Source organism: Sebastes umbrosus, chromosome 11 (genome assembly GCF_015220745.1).
Source record: "Sebastes umbrosus isolate fSebUmb1 chromosome 11, fSebUmb1.pri, whole genome shotgun sequence".
Lineage (NCBI taxonomy): Eukaryota > Metazoa > Chordata > Actinopteri > Perciformes > Sebastidae > Sebastes > Sebastes umbrosus.
The window spans coordinates 13,881,339-13,902,428 of NC_051279.1; the positions used below are offsets into that span (position 1 = coordinate 13,881,339).

Genomic DNA, 21,090 nt, shown 5'->3' on the forward strand with positions numbered 1-21,090 from the left:
TTAAAGAAGCAAAATGTTTTAAGCTCATCTGTACTTCTGGCAATTTGATGATAACGCAGACAGATGTTTGATTTTATTCACTTTTATATTCATCTTCTGTTCTCTATGTACTTCTGTTTATGTATGTTTCACAAAAAAAATACTTATTTTAATTTTTACATCCAAATTTTGCCAATTTCTTTTCCCTTTCAGACCAGGAATTGTAATTCACCAATCCTTCCTCTCTCTCTTACCTTAACTACTGTATATGACTGCGTTTCATATGTAAATGTGGACCTTTCTCAAATGTCAACACCACCCAAAGAACGCAGATAAGACCGTTAACCAACTCTCAATCACAAATTGATTGACAAGTCTTTTGAACACCAGACAGTCTGATGATGTTAAAGGTTTGATTACATCATTATTTCAGGCAGTGATTTAGTCTTATCAGTGTTTTGTCAACTGCTGTTTCCAAGACCAAGAATGACCTTAGAACCTCAGCTTTTAAGTCCTTAAAGGACCAGTGTGTTTCATTTCGAGGGATCTATTGGTAGAAATGGAATATAATATTAATACGTATAGTTTCCTTCGTGTATAATCACTTGAAAAGAATCATTCTGTTTTTGTTACCTTAGAATGAGCCGTTTATATCTACATACGGAGCCGGTCCTCTTCACGGAGCCAGTTGCCATATTTCTACAGTAGCCCAGAACAGACAAACCAAACACCGGCTCTAGAGAGGGACATTCAAGTTTTTGCGTTGACCACTGTAGATCTCCTACATGCTTTCAGTTGGTTGCAATCTGCAACCTCACCACTAGATGCTGCCAGATTCTACACACTGCACCTTTAAAGTAGACATCTCTAACTCCATCTGCTGCTGGACCTCGTGGTGACATCGTCTCTACTACATCAGTAATGTTTAGGGAAATATGTTAAATCATTAACAAACACAGAAATCATCTAGAAATCTACTTATCCATTAAACTTTGGAATTGGCCTGTTGTTTATAGAGTCAAAATAATACAGAATGGACCCTTAACCTACGGTTAATAGTTACAGTTAATATACAGTACTGGGAAACTGGGTGGTGCAGTATTTATGCATCATGCGTTTTGCTGACGAGGCTTTGAACAGGAGTGTGTGTCCCTAAATCTGAAATAAATCTTTGCCTCTTGTCTTGAGATAACCCAGTGGTTAAAAGTAACTAAGTGCATTTACTCAAGTACAATTTTGAGGGACTTGTACTTGTACTTTATACATCTACTCCACGACAATTCAGTGTCGAGTATTGTGCTTTTTACTCCACAACATTTAACTAATACCTTTAGTTACTTTGCAGATTCAGATTAATAATACAAAATATAATCAACAAATAAATTATGTTATCATGTATTATCATAGGTTAAGACTTTATTGATCCATAAGCTATCTAGCAATATATATAGTGAAAGTAATGTACGCAATGATGAACAATTATCGTTCAGTAATATAATATACATTATTCTGAAATGGGTCTGCATAATGAGTACTTTTACTTCTGTACTTTCAGTATATCAGAATGAGAGATGCTTTATTGATCCTCGGGGGGAAATTGGGACGTTACAGTTGCTCTTATATTTAAGAAAAAGAAATATAAGAAAAATAGAAATAAAGGAGTATGTAACATATAAATTATGTACATAATGATCAAATATATGTATAGAAATAAAAATAAATATTATTATTATTATTATTATAATTACTACAATATATAATAATGTTGTAAAATAAGTAAATTTAAAAATGCTGAGAAGTGTGAAAATTAATTTTAAATGTATCATTATTATTTTTATTTAATTTTTTTTCCCCCTACAATACAGTATATAACCACACTGTAAATAAGTAAATTTAAAAAAAAGAAATGCTGAGAAGTGTGACAATTAATTTGAAATGTATTATATTATTTTATTTTATTCTTTCATTACAATACAATAAATAACCACAGTGTAAATTATTAAATTAAAAAGAAATGCTGAGAAGTGCGAAAATTAATTCTAAATGTATTATAATTATAATTATAATTATTATTATTATTATTATTATTATTATTATGTTTTGATGCTAATACTTTTGCACTCATTTGAATGCAGGACTTTTACTTGTAGAGTATTTCTACACTGTGGTATTGCCACTTTTACTAAAGTAAAAGCTCAAAGAATACCTCTTCCACCAGTGAGATGACCCCACTGGGACTGTTAACATACTGGTCATCTCCCAGTATAAGAACATACACATACACCAGTCTGCAGCAGCATGCATGCTCACCCCTCCCACCCACCCAGCACATGTGTGAGGGATCCGAAGCACCGCCTCTGAACCGGATCCCTCTGAGGAGCATAAAGCATCATTAAGAGAGATGAGTGAACCTCCCCCCTGAATGATGAGGTCCTGCTGAAACACTCTCAGCCTCAGTGAGTCACAGCTGACTAGAAACCATTTCATAAATCCAGTCTCCACCCGAGAGAGAGGAGGTTCACTGAGGAGTAGCGTGCAGGAAAACAAGATACCGTGCAACAGACTCATTTGACTCGTCCTGAAGCCTTGTGCATTGTGCAAAGACCAGTTGCGTAAGTGAAACTGATAACCAAACAAGGAGGCAACAGATCCGCTCTGGGATCCGGTCTAGACTCGAGGGAAGAAAAAAGAAAGCAAGAAGAAGGAAAGGTTGAGATTTCAGCTCGTCTGGAGTTTTGAAAAGGAAAGAAAATGTCTAAACCTGATTACTCTGGCACGTTTCATATGGTGGAGCAGGATAACATGGAGGCATACCTCGCAGCTTTAGGTAAGACTCTTTCTGTAAAGCTTTCACACAGCTGCATGCATTTCATTTCATTAAACCCCTCCTCCTCCTCCATAACATGCACACTTTTGTTGCACTTTTATTTTTTAAACTTGTATGTTGTTTATTTGTTTAGCACAATTTAAGACTATACAACAAAAATGCATGAAGAGGCAAAAAACCCACTGGGTTTATCTGAAGCCTCCACCTAAAGACAAGATTCATATAAAGAAATAATATGACTACATAATAGTGATAACAAACAATTAGGACAAGATATAACAATACAGTAAATATAAAAATATATTTTATTGCTTAGAGTTTTTAATCTTCAGACATTGATTTCATAATGTGGATCATCTTCATCTGCAGCTGCAGTAATGAAATCACCACCTTGTCCTTTCTATGACCCCAGAAACACACACACACACACACACTCACTCAGAGGGGAGTATCCACTCTGTCTGCACTGTGTGACAAGACAAAGCCCCCTCTTTTAATAAAGAAACAATAAAGTACAGCTCATGTTACATTAATCCTATTATTTACCATCTTTCTCTCTCAGATATTAATTTTGCCCTGAGGAAGATTGTGTGTCTGCTGAAGCCCACCAAAGAGATCACCCATGACCCGGCCACGGGGGCTATGAAGATACGCACTCTCACCACCTTCAAGAACTTCAACATGGACTTCAATATAGGACAGGAGTTCACTGAAGACCTGGGCCCAGTGGACGGGCGTACCTGTCAGGTGTGTTGTTGTTGTTGTTCTGAACATGCACATTGACTTGTTTGGACACGCGTACTACTGATACAGTGATATGCAGTATCATAACTTGTTATGCAAGTTTGCTTTGTGTGTGTTTAATGTGGAATGTCTACTGCTACTGCTGTGTTTTTGTTCTGTAACCACCCCCTGCTGCTTTAACCCCGCTTTGAGCCAACAATGAATGATGTGTGTGTGAGAAAGCAGACAAGGAGGATAAAAAAACACTCTAATAGGCTTCAAATCCAGTCAGGAATCAGAATTAGCAGCTTTATGTTACAGTGACAAATAAAAATGAGCAAACGGAAGCAAAAGGGTTTTGAACTCATGGTCACCCTTTTGCACAAAAGACTCAAGTGAGCTACTTTACATACTAATTGCATTCAGTAACACAACATCCCTGTGTTCATGCAGACTACAGTGAGCTGGGAAGGAGACAACCTGCTTTGTGTACAGCGAGGCGAGAAGGAGGGACGAGGCTGGACACACTGGCTGGAGGGTAACAAGCTGCATTTGGTAAGGATGGATGGATGAAGGGAAAGTACGTGAGGAAGAGGAAGGGAGGGAGGGAGGGAGGATACGGAACAAGGAAAATAAAAAGGCTAAAGGGAAAAGACGCTAGAACTGATAAGCTAAATGAGGGAGAACATGCAAATAAGACAGGGTTTGGAAGCACACAAAGTCTTTGTGGGTTCTTTATGCTCAATGACTATATTTAGTAAAAGGAAAAACGCCACAACTAGGCTGTCAATCAATTTAAATATTTAATCGCGATTAATCGCATGATTGTCCATAGTTAATCACAATTAATCACAAATTAATTGCACATTCTTTATCTGTTCAAAATGTACCTTAAAGGGAGATTTGTCAAGTATTTAATACTCTTATCAACATGGGAGTGGGCAAATATGCTGCTTTATGCAAATGTATGTATATATTTATTATTGGAAATCAATTAACAACACAAATCAATGACAAATATTGTCCAGAAACCCTCACAGGTACTGCATCTAGCATAAGACATATACTCAAATCATAACATGTCAAACTGCAGCCCAACAGGCAACAACAGCTGTCAGTGTGTCAGTGTGCTGACTTGACTATAACTTGTCCCAAACTGCATGTGATTATCATAAAGTGGGCATGTCTGTAAAGGGGAGACTCGTGGGTACCCATAGAACCCATTTTCATTCACATATCTTGAGGTCAGAGGTCAAGGGACCCCTTTGGAAATGGCCATGCCAGTTTTTCCTCACCAAAGTTTAGCGTAAGTTTGGAGCGTTATTTACCCTCCTTCCCAACAACTAGTATGGTTGGTACCAATGGATTTCTTAGTTTTTTTTAGTTTCATATGATACCAGTATCGTCACTCTAGCTTTAACACTGAGCGTTAAAACCTCCGAAAGATCGATTGCGCTAATGTGTTAAAGAAATTAGTGGCGTTAAAACAATTTTACATTAACGTTATTATTGCATTAACTTTGACAGACCTAGCCATAACATTTTCTCTGATAGGTCAAAAGTCTTGAAATTTGTTATGGACATACTTTGGGCAAATATCTAACAGAACAACTTTAACATTTCACATGAAAAATCACACTTTTATTCATAGTCAAAGTCAGATTTTTTTTAAATTAGGAAATCACTAACATTGTGTTCATTACATGTTTTCCATATGAAATAATGTTTTTTACACTGCATATGTGCATATCTTTGATATTATTATTATTATTATTATTATTATTGTTATGAGTTCATAGATCCCAAATACTTGATTGTGCTCCTTGTAGTTTCTGAGATACAGCCATTTTCTTATCATACTATAGCTAGTATTTGGGTACATGGGACTTCTGTTTTTTCCTAAAATATTATGGTGAAAAACTCACTTTTCAGCCAAACAGTTTGACCGATTTCTTCACATTTGTGCTTACGCAAGCCCAGAGAACACTAAAAGGAAGCGAAAGGAATTTACAACTTTAAGTTGCAGACACAAGCGGGTTAAAAGTTTTGAGGAGCTCTGTACATGCCTAAGGGGGGAAGGCAGGACCCTACAAAGGAAGGCAAACACAAAAGAGACAGAAGACTCTTTAATGTCTTACCAAAGTGCTACAATGACTCAGGACCAAGGGAGAGAGCGGAGTGGTTGTTCTCAATAAAGGAGTTTAAGCTTATAGATAATCTGTCAGTGCTGATTAAGATTTCAGACGTTCAGCATTGCTCGCAGGATTTCTAATAACCCTCTTGTTGCAGTTGGGACAAAGCAGTGTGTGTTGTTGATGATGTCTAAACTTGGGAGAGAATTGAGAAAGAAATGCCAGCGAGGATCAGGCTGTAAAATGGAGGATTTTTAAAGGTTACGCAAAGCAGGAGAAGGGAGCAGCGAGAGAATAATGGAGAGTGAGTGAGTGAGGGGGAGCTGGAGGAGGAAGAGGGGAATGGGCTCAATGGAGGTGATAAGTACATGGAGATGGGTTAGAGGTCAAAGGATGAGGGGGGGTGGAGGATCCCAGGTTTGTGTATCACTCATTTAATTCTCCTTTGATGTGCCAAACTGTCTGATTGATTCTCACTATTCATTTACACCTCCTCTTCCCTCCTCTTTCCTCTGCCTCCCCCGCCCCCCCTCGATGGTGTTTTTCCTCTCTGCAGGAGATGAGGGTCGAAGGCGTCGTTGCCAAGCAAGTCTTCAAGAAGGCTGAGTGACGTAACGGCAAATATGTTTTAGTGAATTTATTCTTAATAGAATATAGTCAAGGACTTGGTACAAGATTTGAATCATGTTTATAGTTTTTTTTTTTAATTATAATCAACATTATTTTTGACATATCACACTAAGACTGAATATCTGTGAAAACACTTGATATGTACGTGGTACATCTTATCTGATGGTATTAACTGAGAAGAGAGCAGCGGAGCAGAATGACTTGTGTAGACGTTCCCAACATACTTCCTCATATTGCACTATATCTATCTTCACAATGTTATAAACAAATCATACATCTGTCGGGAGTCACTGCTGCATGTTTAATTGATCACATCATTGTGTGTGTGTGTGTGTGTGGTATTGCTGCTTCATATCTCAAAGTTTTATATAGTTTTATAAATAATGAAATTCAGAGGTCAAAATTTGCATTACAATGTAGTTTAAAAGAAGATATTTTTCTGGCTTATACCAATTTTTATGCACAATTCTCGACCTGAATCAATGGCTGGGGTTCGAACAATATACGTTAAATTAGATATAAATAATTTAATTAATTAATTAATTAATTAATTACAAAAAGCTATTATTCACATTAAAGGATAAGCCAGGAAATCTTTTACATTTTTCATATTGCCAACAAATCCCATGAAAGGACCAGCGATGGGTAAGTCTGTCTCAACTTCTGAGTTCTCTACCTCCCGTGGCACTCAGCCCCAAGCACATTTGTTCTTATGAAGGTGTACTTTTTTTTAAAAAACAACAAAAACACTTGGGACTAGTGGTGTTAATCACAAGTTTCACCACAATACAATATTATATTGATTATTTGGACAACAATTTTTGCTGATATCACAAACAATTTTATTTCTGGGCTCTTCCAGACATTTAAATGAAAAACAATATATTCTTTTTAATAAAAAAATAAATAATAAATGGGAAATTCAGAATAAAGGTGTATCTTAAAGATGATGATATGTATCGATACTTTCACTTTGCATCGATGATATTGGATCGTTATATTGATCCAGAACGATTTATCGTTACACCCTTACTTGGGACTAAACAACATTTAAAAAAAGGCACAGTAATTTACTGAAACAATAATCACTCAAACAGGAGTAAAGTGAACATTTGTTGGGGGCAATTTCTGCTGCGGATTAATATACATTAACAGTTCATATTCACAGCAGCAGAATAAGCTACACAGTGCTCATGCTCATGGTGATCCAGTAACATGTTATCCAGTACAACAGTGTGACTCACTGATGTGACAACAATGAAGCTGTATGGCACAGACAAATAAGCTACATCAGGCTTTGACTACACAGACATACTTGTTAGAAGGATATACACTCATTGTTGGTTTTGGCCTTTTCATGGGTTTTGTTTAAAATTAGAAAAAATATCAACAGATTTATTCTTTAATAGAAACACCACTGAGCTGCACCCGTGTTTTTGCTGTTGGTTTCATTGTAAATGCATCACAGAAATATCACATCACTTGAGCTGAAATTCTCATTAAAGTCCTGCAGGAGGCAGCAAACCTTCAGCCACCTTCAACTCTTCAGCAAAAGAGAAATCCTACTTTTTTTTTTTTTTTTGTATAAATAGGTCCAGTTTAAGGTTTTAAAACAAGTCGCAGCATCTCCAAGCCGGAGAGGGGACTCTGAGCTCCATCAGTATACTGTTAAAACAACTTGATTATGTCCCACACCACTCGTCCTCCTGTGGCTCTGAGTAGGTCCTGCGGAAGTTGGCTGTGCCATATCCGGCACTTCCAGTGATGTGGTTGGATTCAGCAAATGAAACCGACACCTTCAGTGGAGTTATAGGATGACTGCTGTCCACGCTGTCCACACTGTCTTGTGTGACCACATTATCATCTGAGGAGGATAATAAAATCAATGTTCAGTGTGGCCATCCTTCAAAGTAATGTTACATCAAACATGCTTTGCACTTTATGTGATTTATGGTCCTCTTAATGGCGCTGAAAGCATTTATGAGCATGGAAAACCATTTCAATTCAATATTATTTTTATATAGCGTCAAATCATAACAGAAGTTATGTCGAGATGCTTTTCATATAAAGCAGATCTAGACCGTACTCTATTAGACTAAAGGGAATACATTTTACACTGTAATATTAAAGTGTCTTTGAAACTCTACTGGTGGGATAAACACCATGTCTACCAAAAGATATTCCCCATTTGGTGTTTGGATGACGGCTTAGAGCGCTGTCTAACACAGGTGTTGAGGTGGGCCACAGTATTCACATGATTTTCATTGTTGAAGTCTCTTTTGTTTCTCGACTCTTATTCAGGTTTTTCCCATTAATTTGTCACCAATTTGTACATTTTCCATCTTAATTCTTCTCAAAAATATGTAAAGAATTGTAACAACGGCAGCAGAAGATTACAAAGATTAATACCATTATATTATATTATATCATATATTACATCACATCATATTATATTACATTATATTATATCATATTATATTATACTATATTATATCATATAATATATTATATTATATTATACTATATTATACTATATCATATTATATTATAATATATTATATTATATCATATATTATTTTATATGATATGATATATAATTTAAATGATATAATATATTATAATATATTATATTATATTATATCATTATATTATAATATATTATATCATGTTATATAACATATTATTTTATATTATATGATATGATGTGATATGATATGATATTATATGATATTATAATATATTTTATTATATTATAATATATTATATTATACTATATTATATCATATTATATTATATTACATTATATTATATTATATTATACTATATTATATTATATTACATTATATTATATCATATTATATTATACTATGTTATATCATATTACATTATATCATATCATATTATATTATACTATATAATATCATATTATAATATATCATATTATATTATATCATATTATATTATATTATCTATAAACAACAATGCGCATGCCAAAAACGGAATAAATACAGATTTAACGTCGAGTGGACGTTACAAAATGTCTAACTGCTAACGTTAGCTCTTCAGAGAAGACACGTGTTTTGCTACCTGTGTGTGTTTTGTTCGGAGGTGGATGGTACCTGGTCAAGAACAAGGCTTTCTCAGGACCTCAAGCGCGTTTTTTTTCGTTTCTGTCTTCTAGTGATTTTATTTTTTGTTTTTAGAAATAGAAAATGAAAATCAACCTGTTTTTTAAGTTTAGTTCATCCCCTTTTTGATTTCAATATTAATTATATATAAAATATATTAATATTTTTTGTATTTTAAAAAAATCAAATAACCACTCATTTTTTGTATTTTAATATCCGTTTGTGAAAGGAAAATCGAATGACCAAAAGATACACTGACCAATGTCCCTGGTTTGAGTCCGACTGGGGACCTTTGTTGCATGTCATACCATATCTCTCACTTCCTGTCATTTCTCTACTGTGAATATCTCTTATAAAGGCATGAAGAATGCCAACACAACACGTTTTTATTGACTACTGTAAAGCTTTTTCGTGTCTGCATGCAGCAGTGTTCATGGATTTATCACCTGCTGGGTTAAAGAGTGATAATTTGCAGCACTCCACGGTGCAGCTCTCTTGGCAGTGACCATTCAGCTCTGTGAACAGTAAAGGCAGATCCAGCCGAGTGACCGGTGCTACTGGAACCATTTCCACCAGAGTAACAGGACCGGCTGTCACACAGAATACATCACAAATAGGGGTTAAAAACAAGATTATTCAGTATCAATGCCACAAGGAATATCTCATATAATCAGCATGATTTATCGATTGTAGTTTAGTAGTTTATCTTTTTAACATAGTGCTGGTAATTTATATTCACTAGGGATGCACTGATATCGATACTGGACCGGATATCGGCCGATAATGACTCAAACAGTTGGGTCGAGTATCGGTGACAACGGGGCCGTTCTATTCAATTCACTTCTAAGTTTATATACTATATGCATTATATACTGTAATTTTAATTCCTATTTTAAGTTTTTACCAATTTATTGCTACATTAAAACGGGTTGTTAAGGTTTCAGTAAGTAGTTGATAGGTAGTAGATTTTTTACCAAGTTGCTGGTGTATGTACTTATTATTTTAATAATAAATAACAATTAATTAAAGGGACTGTTTGTAACTTTTATAGAGTGATATTGTGGTTTTAGCTGACGTGTGTCGCCTCAATGTTTTGAGCGGTGCTTGTTCATGTCTATTTAGAGCGCGCAAGTGCGAGCCCGACGCTAACTTTCGTTGACTTACCGGCCACAGGTGTCGCTGTTAACAAGCAATTCTGAAAGTTACAAACAGTCCCTTTAAATGTATATCTATGTATTTATTTATTTGTCACATTTTGTTTTACAAAGTTAAGAAAGCGATGTTTAAGTCAAGCCTGATGTTGCCTTACACATAAAAGAATGATCCCAGTCACTTCCAGACACAGTGAGGCATACAGCTTATTAATTAAACACTGGTATTGGTACTCGTTATCGGACGATACCCAAATCCCAGGTATCACTATCGGTATCGTGACTGAAAAGTTGGATCGGTGCATCGGTGTATGCTGAACAAATTTGTTTCTAGGAAAAATTCTTCAATCTTCTTCATTCATACATTAATACGCCTGTAAAATTTGAATATACCACAGCTCCGTGTGACTCAATATGAAAGTGATAATCCTCCTCAAATGTATACGTTATACGAGTATAAAACACTTACCTCCTGTAGACTTGAAAGGCGGTTGTAAAAAGCTTGTAGTTTCCTTTTTCACTGTGGAAAAAAAAGTCTGATTTGACTCACAGCGTGTACAAATGGTGTCACGTTTATAGGTTGGAAAAAATGATCGACCTTCAATATAAACGCGTTATTGCAGCATGATTTAATTCTCTGCTGTTCACATGCTCAGTATTCGCCATTATATGGCCAAATACACTGCTTTTATGTACTTTTTGTGTAAATGTTGGAATCCATCATGATCATAGTTTATAGTCCCACTTTATGAAGGACTGCACAGCATTTTGATCCCTCGTCCCACATCCCACATATTGATACTATGTCCCACATTTTGATCGGCTCTAGTTTTCAAAAGTCAAACCACTGCAAGACAGATGCGTTTCTAAAATATGCCTTTTATCCAATGGCTGTGAAGAAAGCAGGGAAGGCCGTCATCGCGTGGGTCAAGTGCAGGTTAACCTGTCTTTGCTACGCTACGGCCAATGGGGAAAAATCACGAGCTATGCAGATTTAGGCAGAATATGATGGAAACTACTACAAAGAAAAGGTAAACGCAGCTACAACAAAGACTGTTAAACTACTTATAACTGGGTGAAGCCGGTGGAAGGTGATTCTTAAAGAGTTCTTGCAAGATTAGTTATTTTTCAACCAGAGGGCAAAGCATAGAGATGTTACAAGCTAAGGGGTGGAATAGAAATGTTTATTTTTTTAAGTTAGATAGACATTATATCAAAATTGAAGACTACTTCTCAGCATTAGTAACGTGTCCCACATGGTCCCACACAAACATACTCTTTGTCCCACATTTGGTTTGTTGGTCACCTTACTCATAGTCAGTGCGTTTATGATAATTGCCCCGCATTATTATCATTATTACGGCCTTGTAGAGGAGCCCTGTGTCATGATTTACATGCTGCATGCTCCTAAATACATTTTGGTCAAACCAAATTACAACAAACAGGGAACCACAGCTCATTTTTGCCCTGCTGCCCCCTAATGGGTTAATCTTTCACCAGAAGAGTGAGTGATAACTCACTTAAAGATCCCCTCCAGGCATGTTTTAAGACATGAAAATACTAATGTAGAAATTTATAATACAATAAAAATAAGTATTTTATGTCTATTTTTTTTCCACAAAAAGCTTCCTAGTTAAACTCTCTTGAAATTACATCTACTCCTCCTCCCTTATTGAAAAAAATCCATTTTTATTTTTACCGTTTTATTTCAACTACTAGTGGACAATGATTTCTCCAACTGAAAAGCCAATTCTCAGTGTATGTGAACTGGAGGTTTCAGGTTTCCACATCACATTGTGTAATTTGCATACTGGACTTCCAAACTAGTTGTGAAATCCAACCTTCTCTCAGTTAATTGTATTTCATCTGTAAATTCCAGATTTGACACGTCTTCACTGGAAATACAGTAAATGTCTATGAAATACACCACAACGTCAGCCAAAACAATCAGTTCTGTAGCTGTATCACATGCGTAGGACCTGTTTCTCAGTATGAGTTACTGTAGCTGCCTGCAACATGTGCGTCACATTATACCAAATAATTGTGTCAGGCTGCGTCTTTACAGGATGTGGTTTCCCCCATTCAGTTTGTCATGCTCGCTAAGCTTGTCTAACATCGTGTTAGACAGCGTCTTATTTAACCTTCCTGGGTTATACTGACTCATAAATATTCTGCTTTTGTAGACTTGTAGACGACACTTCTAATTAATATAAAAACAAATTAGGTATATATGTTTTCATTTGACCGTAATGACATTTTTAAAAAATAAATTGACTGTAAAGGAAACAGTGGGAAGTGTGAAAGAGACGAGCCATGACCTTAATCTGCACACTTCAAAGCAAACTGTGTCTCAGAGTTGTGGCTAAGAACGTACGTAGTCAGTGAGTGGGCATGCCTGCACACCGCTTCGGTGCCTCTTTTTAAAGAATGAGAACAAAGGTGTGTGAAAAACAATGATGAAACACACCTACACATGTGACATGTTGTACATACCTGCTTTGTATGACTTGCGTTTTGCCCTCCAGCAGATGAGTCCAAACAGGAGGACGAGTGCAGTCAACACAAGTCCTGACCACAGGCCTGCGGGTAATATCCAGGTACAATCTGATAAACAGAGAAAGGGGATTTTAGAGGGACCTAAATACATTTTAATTAGCTTTATCCTCCTGATTACACAAGTAACTTCTGGTAAATAAAGTGTGAGTGAGTGATTACTGAATACACCTCTTGATTCCTCATTAACAATATTGTAAGGTAATGAATAAAATGACTTTGACTATAAAAATGACTAAAAAGGCTTTATGAATGGATATTCATTCAATTTCTGTTCACACCGTTATTGCTAAATTATATTCATACCCTTATACACTTTCTTTAACATTTATATCAGTATGTTAACACTATAACATACTATAATACCCTATAATGTAGTTGTAGAGTGAGATTATTTTGTTACTTGCATTTTTTAAGGTCTTATTAATGTAGTTTTCAACAATTATAACTTCCATGAAGCACCCATAACTGTAATACAAGCAATTAATAAATGCTTGATAACATTGTACGTAGCTGTACGATTACACATGTGAACAAATCCTTTCAGTGTGTTATAAAACATTCATTAACTACTTCTACAGATGTACAAATCATTCACATGTAGGTTTAAAACTGTATTAATATCATCAACATATGATTATGTAAAAACATATTTCTAATATTACTATATTATTGTGTTCATTAAACCCCAGTTATATAGTTATAGTCAAAAATGACATTAATAAACACTTAAAAATGTTCTGCTTACAACTACGTTATAGTGTGTTATGAAGTGTAAATGCTTTATATATTACTTCAATACTAAATAGGTGGGACTAAAATGAAACCTGTGGTTGGAACATTTTTTTCCTTTTATGTTATGAAAACATCTTGTTTCCAGGTAAAAAGTGTCACAGGTAAAAATTTCCACGTGTTAGATCTGTAGAAGAAGTTAGATCTGTATATGCTTACTTGGTGTGTTTCATTACTTATCTGACTGGATTAAACTGAGTAGGCTAAACTCTTTAAGTCACTGATCTCACAAAAATGAAAACCCTGATGACACATACTAGTATGAAAAAGTTGCAATGTAGAAGGACTCATTTTAATCAACATGTGACGTCTAAAATCTGACTGAGTTCAACTGCTATACTTATCAGTTCAATACTGTATCTCATTTCAAAATGTGGTGTAAATGAACACTGGATATCTTCAGCAAATTCCCCCCCCCGTTCTCACCCCTCTTTACTCCTCAGTGGACTCGTAAACAAAACTCAACTTCTGTCCCCTGACTGGGTACTTTGACCTTTGTGACCTTTTGTACTGGCCTGATTCCTTGGCTGGGTTTTGTTTTAGTATTTGCTTAAAAGAATAGACAAATAGTGACAAATGTTGCCTGTGTGCGACTCATGAAAGCATTTTATAGATGTATATCAACTCTCATAGCAGCTGTGTTCTATTGGTGCCTTCAAATGAAACTTGTGAGATTGTGTTTACAACATGGGAAGTCGTGTACACAATATGTTTGGTGTTCAAGTGGTTAAGTCGTGAGAACACCGCTTCTAAGCAACGGCAATGTTGACGTTACTGTCAGCGTCTAGAAGCCACAGAGGTTAACAATTTCGCAAGCCAGTAAGTGGGTAACATAATGCAGTAAATGCTAAGGCATAATGACAGAGGAAAAAAATGAGGCCGTTGGGAATATCAACATTTTCCTCAGACATATTATAAAATTACAAAAAAAAACAATATACGACTAAAATTACAATATATTAACTTATTATTCACCGAAAACTTTCATGACCTCCGCCATTTATAACAACGTCAACAAAAACGTCACAACTCATGAACTCTGAGGTTTCAGAAATACCACAAGACGGGGGCGTTCATGTGGACTCTTCTTGTGAACACGGTAAACACGACCCCTTTTGAAGGAGCCACATTTCTTTCTGGAAAGTCCGTTGAAGAAAGTCTAACAGGACCACAACATAATTAATTTTAGCCACGCTAGCAGCATGGCAGTGCTGTAGGGCTGCAACTAATGATTATTCTCATTATCGATTCATCTCAGATTATTTTCTAGATTAATCGATTAATGGTTTGGTCTACAAAATCTCATAAAATAATGCAAAATGTCCATCCCAGTGTCACAAAGGTTATTTTGTCAGTCCGAAACCAAAAGATCCCAGAGAACTCCACGTGACACGCTGAAAACATCATTTTCTGCCATTTTTGCATGAAAAATTACTTTAAGGATTAATTGATCAACAAAATAGTTGGCGATTATGTTTCTGTTGATCGACTAATCTATAAGTCGATTAGGGATATCATATCATGTTTCCCTCATGGTGAGTTATAATAACTTTGGTGATCCCCTGGCCTTTCATTCAGCGCTGTACTTTGTGTTTAGTGGTAACTGCTGAATGTTAGCATGCTAACATGCTAAACTGAAATGGTGAACATGCTAAACGTTGTACCTGCTCAGCATCAGCATGTTAGCATTGTCAGAGCTTGCTGACGTTGGCATCCAGCTCAAAGCACCACTGTGCTTAAGTACAGCCTCACAGAGCTGCTAGTATGACTGTAGACTGCAGGCCACAACCACAAGTACTGCAGCTCAGCTCCCTCTTTGCCATCATCTTGAAACAGTCCCCTGAATCTGTCCTGTTTCTTCACAGCACTGCATCCTGCCTTGGCTTCAACCTCCACAAATTCACATCCCTCCAATCCTACATTGCATCCTCTGACTATCTGTGTGGCTGCTTGAGTACCCAGTTTGTGAAGATATGGCCGTGGCACAGTCCCACACGCTTGTCAATATTTAGTATTTTGTCGCTCACGTCCTCCACTCAGACTTGACTCTCAATTCTTTTGACTACTTGGGGACAGCAGAACAAGTTGTCACATATCATCTCCTTTAATGTTGATATGGCGAACTTTTTAGAAAACAAGTGCTAATACCATCCAGCAGTTAGCAACTTTATCATTCGTTTGGAGTTGTGTTTCTGGCCTCCTGATGAATGTAGGTCACATAGTCACTCTCTTTTAGCCCTGTATTTAGTTTTTTTTTCTCTGTTGTGCTGACTCCTGAGGGAAATATCTGGCTCTGTAGCTACTAAATGCTCCACTAAGTCTGTCACCTAGTCGCAAACTGTTGGTGGTTGTTCCGATACTGATTCCAGTTTCGGAAATGCGTCCGATACTTCCCCAATTCGTTATCGGGTGTCAGCATGTACGCCAGTCTATGCACCAATCCCATACCATAATTTATTAACCTAGAAGAAAATCAACTTGTTTAATAAGAAATCAATTCTTCTTCACCGCTCCAAAACAGTAGCCTTGACTGTGCTGTGGCCCTGGATGTATCATGTATCATGTAAAAACAGTGTGGTGCTGGTGGAGAGTGTAATGGTAGTCGCAGCGAGGAAAATATCAGCCATTTGGCAATATTTCACAGAACATCTCTAGTGGTTTTACATCGGAAAAAAACTGCCTGTTGCGGCTAAAAACGCCACCATGAGTCACCAGAGTGAACCAAAACAGCGAAGTTGCGGCCAGGCACAAGAGCTGACTCTTGCTGTAAAGCTCAGTCGACCCCTTTCACATTGTCACATATTGTTTTCACATTGTCATTTGATAAATTTATGTTATAAAAATATTGATTACTGCAGCTTTAATGTTAAGCCTATTCTCTAAAGGTGAAATGACCCTTTACAGCCAGTCAGAATCGCCCCCATCTCCTGTCAGAGACATACTAATTGCCTTAAGAATGATTTTCCTATCTGAACTACTTTTACTTCCTCTCTTGATAACTTGGTCATATGACATAAAGGAACTAAAGGTTAACAGGAACTCACTGAGGCACGCAGGATAAGAGCATTCATTGTGCAAGTTTTTTGTTTTTTTTAAAGCTAAAACATTTGAAAATCTGAAGAGATGATACACATGTAAAGACAGCTTGAAAATAAAAATGAAGACCTACGAGATTTGAAGTTGCCACAGATTGTATCAGTTGTTGAGGTTCCTGGAGTTTTCAACTCTCTTCCCAAGTCTTTACATCTGAAAACAACATACAAAGACAATCAAATAAATATCCACATACTGTGCTGTGTTTCTACAACTAGGGCTGCAAAGGGTGGGGACATTTCTGGTAAAATTACAGAGATCTTCCAGGGCTGTCCTTGACAAAAGAAATTCTTAGTCGACTAACACTTGGACGATTTTGTCGACTAATCGATTAATTGAACACAAAAGCACCACTTTAAATCTTGTGTTTACCGGAGATGTGCTCATTAGTTTCTTGAAAATAAATCATTCAGCATGAAAAAAGCATAGAAAATGACTAATCGACTAAAGAAATCTTAGTCGACTAAGACGAAAATGGTCAATTAGTTGACTAATCAACTAAGAGGGGGCAGTCCTAAAATTTTCCCAAACAATTTTTTTTTTAAATTTAAATTAATTCCAATATATATTTTAATAGCGAAGTTATTTTGGGGGAAAACACACATAAAATATCACGTGGAGGAAGACCATGGAGAGGATATGGAGGCCTGAGAGGAAAAGTCTTTTTAAAAGCTTCAGAAACAGTTCCGATGAAATATAGTCACAGAAGACGTGATGTGGACGGCTCGGGTTTGTAGACTCATGATGTCAACCGAAACTAAAACAGTCATTTCTGCTGTGTCTCAATGGATGACTAATGAATGATGCACATCACATTCTATCACGTTATGTACAGTGACAACCTCCTTCGGCTTTGATAATAATAATAACCGTGATAACGGAGACGCAGTCTGACCTGGTTTGTGTTTGACAGGGCGAGTGGAAATCTGTTACGTTGCTGTAAGTCCCGTCTTCACACGGAGCACAGATTATGTCATTCGTGCGAGTGGCTGCAAAAAAGAACGAGATTTCTTTTCAGTTGTCAGTTTGTGCTGTATTTTGGTAAGATGTGAATGCTTGCTGGAGTACATGATCATTTATTTTGCATTTTACAATGGAAGCCTACCTTGAACCTTGACCCCTTTACCCACAGGGCAGTAAGTCACTCGCACGCAGTGGTCACAGTCATCATTGCTACAGTAGTAACCATTCACACACTCGCACACGGTGTCTTCCTGAGCTGTACAGTCCTTTACTTTCTTCTGCTTGTTACCTAAAAGAGTCAAAGAGAGATATAGTCAGTCCCAGAAGAGAGATCCATCTTCTGTTGCTCCTACTGAGGTCTCTCCCATATCGTCTTTTGTGAGTGTAAATATTTGGTCCATAGTAAGGAAAGATTAGTGGTGGAAGAAGTACTCCGATACCACAATGTAAAAATACTCAGTAACAAGTACAAGTCCTGCATTCAGAACTTACTTAAGTAGAAGTGTTAGTAGCATCAAAATATACTTAAATTGGCAATGTCGAAGATTATCATTTCAATAAATGTCTGTTAAAGCTTCAGTAGGCAGAATGTTTTTGGCATCATTGGGCACATATTCCATATTAATCTTTCAGCATATTGTAATTCAAGTGTTCTGAGAGATAACTAAACTTCTGCACCTCCTCATGGCTCTGTTTTCAGGCTTTAAAAAAGCCCAGAGAGAGCGTTCCTTTTGAGTGTTCCTATTGGCTGTTCATTCAACGGTAGCAGCTGTCAATCACCCGCGAACTCCGATCAAACGGTCAAACTAGGCAGCGCTGATCTAATATGAATCAATATTCTGTTATTGTAATGCCTATTTCTCTCCTCAAATATTGTCAGAAACATCTTGTAGTGTACGGTTTAGTTGTAAAATGAGAAAGTTTGCTGTGGCTGGTGGGCGGTGCTTGGTATTTCCTCAACTGATCTCAACATGGCTGCTGGGTCACAAACTTTGTCATTTTACAGCTAAACAGTACACTACAAGATGATTCTGAAAACATTTGAGGTAAGAAATAAGCATTACAATAACAGAATAGTGTTTCATATTTGATCAGCGCTGCCTAGTTCGACCGTTTGATCAGAGTTTGTAAGTGATTGACAGCTGCTCAGACACAGCAAGGCTCCAGCTCGGCTCTGATTGGTTGTTTTCCTCCGGTCTGTGAAATCTTGCAGATGTCGTTAGGAGCACCGGAGGACACCAGAGGCACATGATTTTTTAGATTACCTGTCTAATGCACTACTGTCAGAATGTAGTGAGTGTTTTATAAAATAACTTTTTTAAATCATATTTGCTCCATTTCCCCCCACTGCTGCTTTAACAGAATTAAACTTGAATAATTAGTTCAGATTCTTCTCTTTAAATATGAAACATGCAGTTAGGGTCACTGAACTTGAGTACAAAATCAATAGACTTAAGCTATTAAGTTTTCTCTAGATCAGTTAGATTTGCTTTCCAGTTACATTCTCATTTGACGGGTTTTACAGCTCTCTGCTGCTGTTTTGTACCAGAGTTTTGAGGCTGCATCCTGTAACTTTGTTACATTAGAAATGTGTGTGGGTTATTACTTTCAAGGTTGTTAAAATCATCTTACTCCACACTGACAGTATCATATTTTCATTTATAGGCTTGTTCTGTGTTCGTCATTGAAACTATATGATGTTCATGACGTCTGGTTTCACTAAATAATACAAAGAAAATGAAACTATGTGATGTTAACATAGAGTGAAATATTTAAATCAAAGATTTTTTTTTTAGCCTGACGTATCTTTCAAAACTTTGGGTTCTCCACTAATATTTAAGATAAAGTTAGAAAATTGTGAACAAAGTTTGGCTACAAAGTTTGGTTATGTAAGGATTGACCCCACTGGTAGGTTAGTGAGGTTTAATGAAAATAGGAAGATATTAAAGAAGTGGATTTGTGATGCTGTTCACATTAAGACACAACTGCAAAACATATATCTAAGCTCTATAAAAGGCAGCAGGGGTGAGAAGAGGAAGGAAATGTGTTTGTGTTTGTAGTATAGAAAAACTCTGTGTACGTGCATATACAGTGCTGTATAATGTGTGACTTACTGGAATTGCAGTTCCTGCAGATCTGACATTTAGTCATGTAATTTTTTGTGGCTGTGTAGAATCCACGTCCACATTCGGCACACTCGGTCGCTTTTGTGTTATCACAGTGAGCTTTCAGGTACTGGCCTGATAAGAGTTGAGAAAACAGAGATATACAGAAGATATCAGGCTGTAATGCAAATCTATTATGTGAGGAATGCTGAAAAGCACAGAACAGAAACACAGTAAATACTGTGTCGTGGTTTGCACAGTCCTATAAAGAAGTTTGTCATCCAAAGAGAAAAGAAAGAAGGATGTTGACTGACCTGCAGCACAGTAATCACAGCATCTCCCATTATTAGCGGGGTCCTTATCCTCATTTGGGCAATTAGCCATTTGTTGCCCCTGTAAACCTGCTCCTAACATTTGAAATGACAGCTATTTAATCGATCTCCGCTCAAAGAGCATCACTCAAGGTGCAATCTCTTTTCCCTTTCTCTTTTTCTAACTATCACCACTCTCTTTCTGTCTGAACTGTCTGTGACTACAGATGTGTTTCCCCTCCTCACTCTGCCTTACCCTACTTCTCATGTCTTCTCTAATCCTACACAGTGGAAAACCCCAGTGATCCTAATCTGCCGTTTTCCCCTCTGTGTGTCTCTCTCTCTCGGTCTCTTTCTCTCTGTGTGTCTCTCCTCATTTCCTTCCTGTGGTAGCCCTCTCACTGCAAAGTAAGCGGTGTGTGTGTTTCCGTATAGCTACAGGACCAAATGCTGATTTTGGCTCTCTAACTAACTGCACGTAGCCGAGCAGCACAATGAAACATTTCCTCTCTCCGCTACACCCTTTCCTTTCAGTCTTTATCCATTGTTTCTCCTGAACCTTTGCCCCACTGGCGCAGGGATGTTGTTGAGCTAAAACTAACTGCAAAGAGATTTTGTACTAAGAGTCGATCTGACTGAAGGTTCTTGGCTCAGTCTGTCTTCCTGCCTTCCCAATTACCAGCAGTCACTCCCTCGTTACTGC

The 21,090-nt window shown here is 36.9% G+C and overlaps 2 protein-coding genes across 2 annotated transcripts; one reads left to right on the plus strand and one right to left on the minus strand.

Moving 5' to 3' along the window:
* Positions 1–2,369: 2,369 nt before the first annotated feature.
* Positions 2,370–6,569, plus strand: rbp5 (retinol binding protein 1a, cellular). Its single transcript, XM_037784222.1, has 4 exons — positions 2,370–2,806; positions 3,369–3,553; positions 3,983–4,084; positions 6,218–6,569. Exons 1-4 carry the CDS (start codon positions 2,731–2,733, stop codon positions 6,269–6,271), a joined length of 417 nt encoding a protein of 138 aa, XP_037640150.1. The 5' UTR covers positions 2,370–2,730; the 3' UTR covers positions 6,272–6,569.
* Positions 6,362–21,047, minus strand: LOC119496713 (tumor necrosis factor receptor superfamily member 5). The gene is made up of 9 exons (XM_037784221.1): positions 20,391–21,047; positions 20,086–20,211; positions 18,114–18,260; positions 17,904–17,997; positions 17,085–17,161; positions 13,064–13,174; positions 11,040–11,090; positions 9,866–10,009; positions 6,362–8,155 (listed from the first exon to the last, which is right to left on the minus strand). The coding sequence occupies exons 1-9, from the start codon at positions 20,488–20,490 to the stop codon at positions 7,974–7,976; spliced, it is 1,032 nt and encodes a 343-aa protein (XP_037640149.1). The 5' UTR covers positions 20,491–21,047; the 3' UTR covers positions 6,362–7,973.
* Between the last annotated feature and the right edge of the window lie 43 nt (positions 21,048–21,090).

Excerpts from the sequence above, each read along its gene's own strand:
- LOC119496713 (XM_037784221.1), bottom strand. The coding sequence starts at position 20,490 with ATGTTAGGAGCAGGTTTACAGGGGCAACAAATGGCTAATTGCCCAAAT. Across the intron at positions 13,175-17,084 it reads CTGTGGCAACTTCAAATCTC|ATTGTACCTGGATATTACCC; the intron begins GTAGGTCTTCAT and ends TCTGTTTATCAG. Across the intron at positions 8,156-9,865 it reads ATCACTCTTTAACCCAGCAG|ATGATAATGTGGTCACACAA; the intron begins GTGATAAATCCA and ends TATCCTCCTCAG.
- rbp5 (XM_037784222.1), top strand. The coding sequence starts at position 2,731 with ATGTCTAAACCTGATTACTCTGGCACGTTTCATATGGTGGAGCAGGAT. Across the intron at positions 2,807-3,368 it reads GGCATACCTCGCAGCTTTAG|ATATTAATTTTGCCCTGAGG; the intron begins GTAAGACTCTTT and ends TTTCTCTCTCAG. Across the intron at positions 3,554-3,982 it reads TGGACGGGCGTACCTGTCAG|ACTACAGTGAGCTGGGAAGG; the intron begins GTGTGTTGTTGT and ends GTGTTCATGCAG.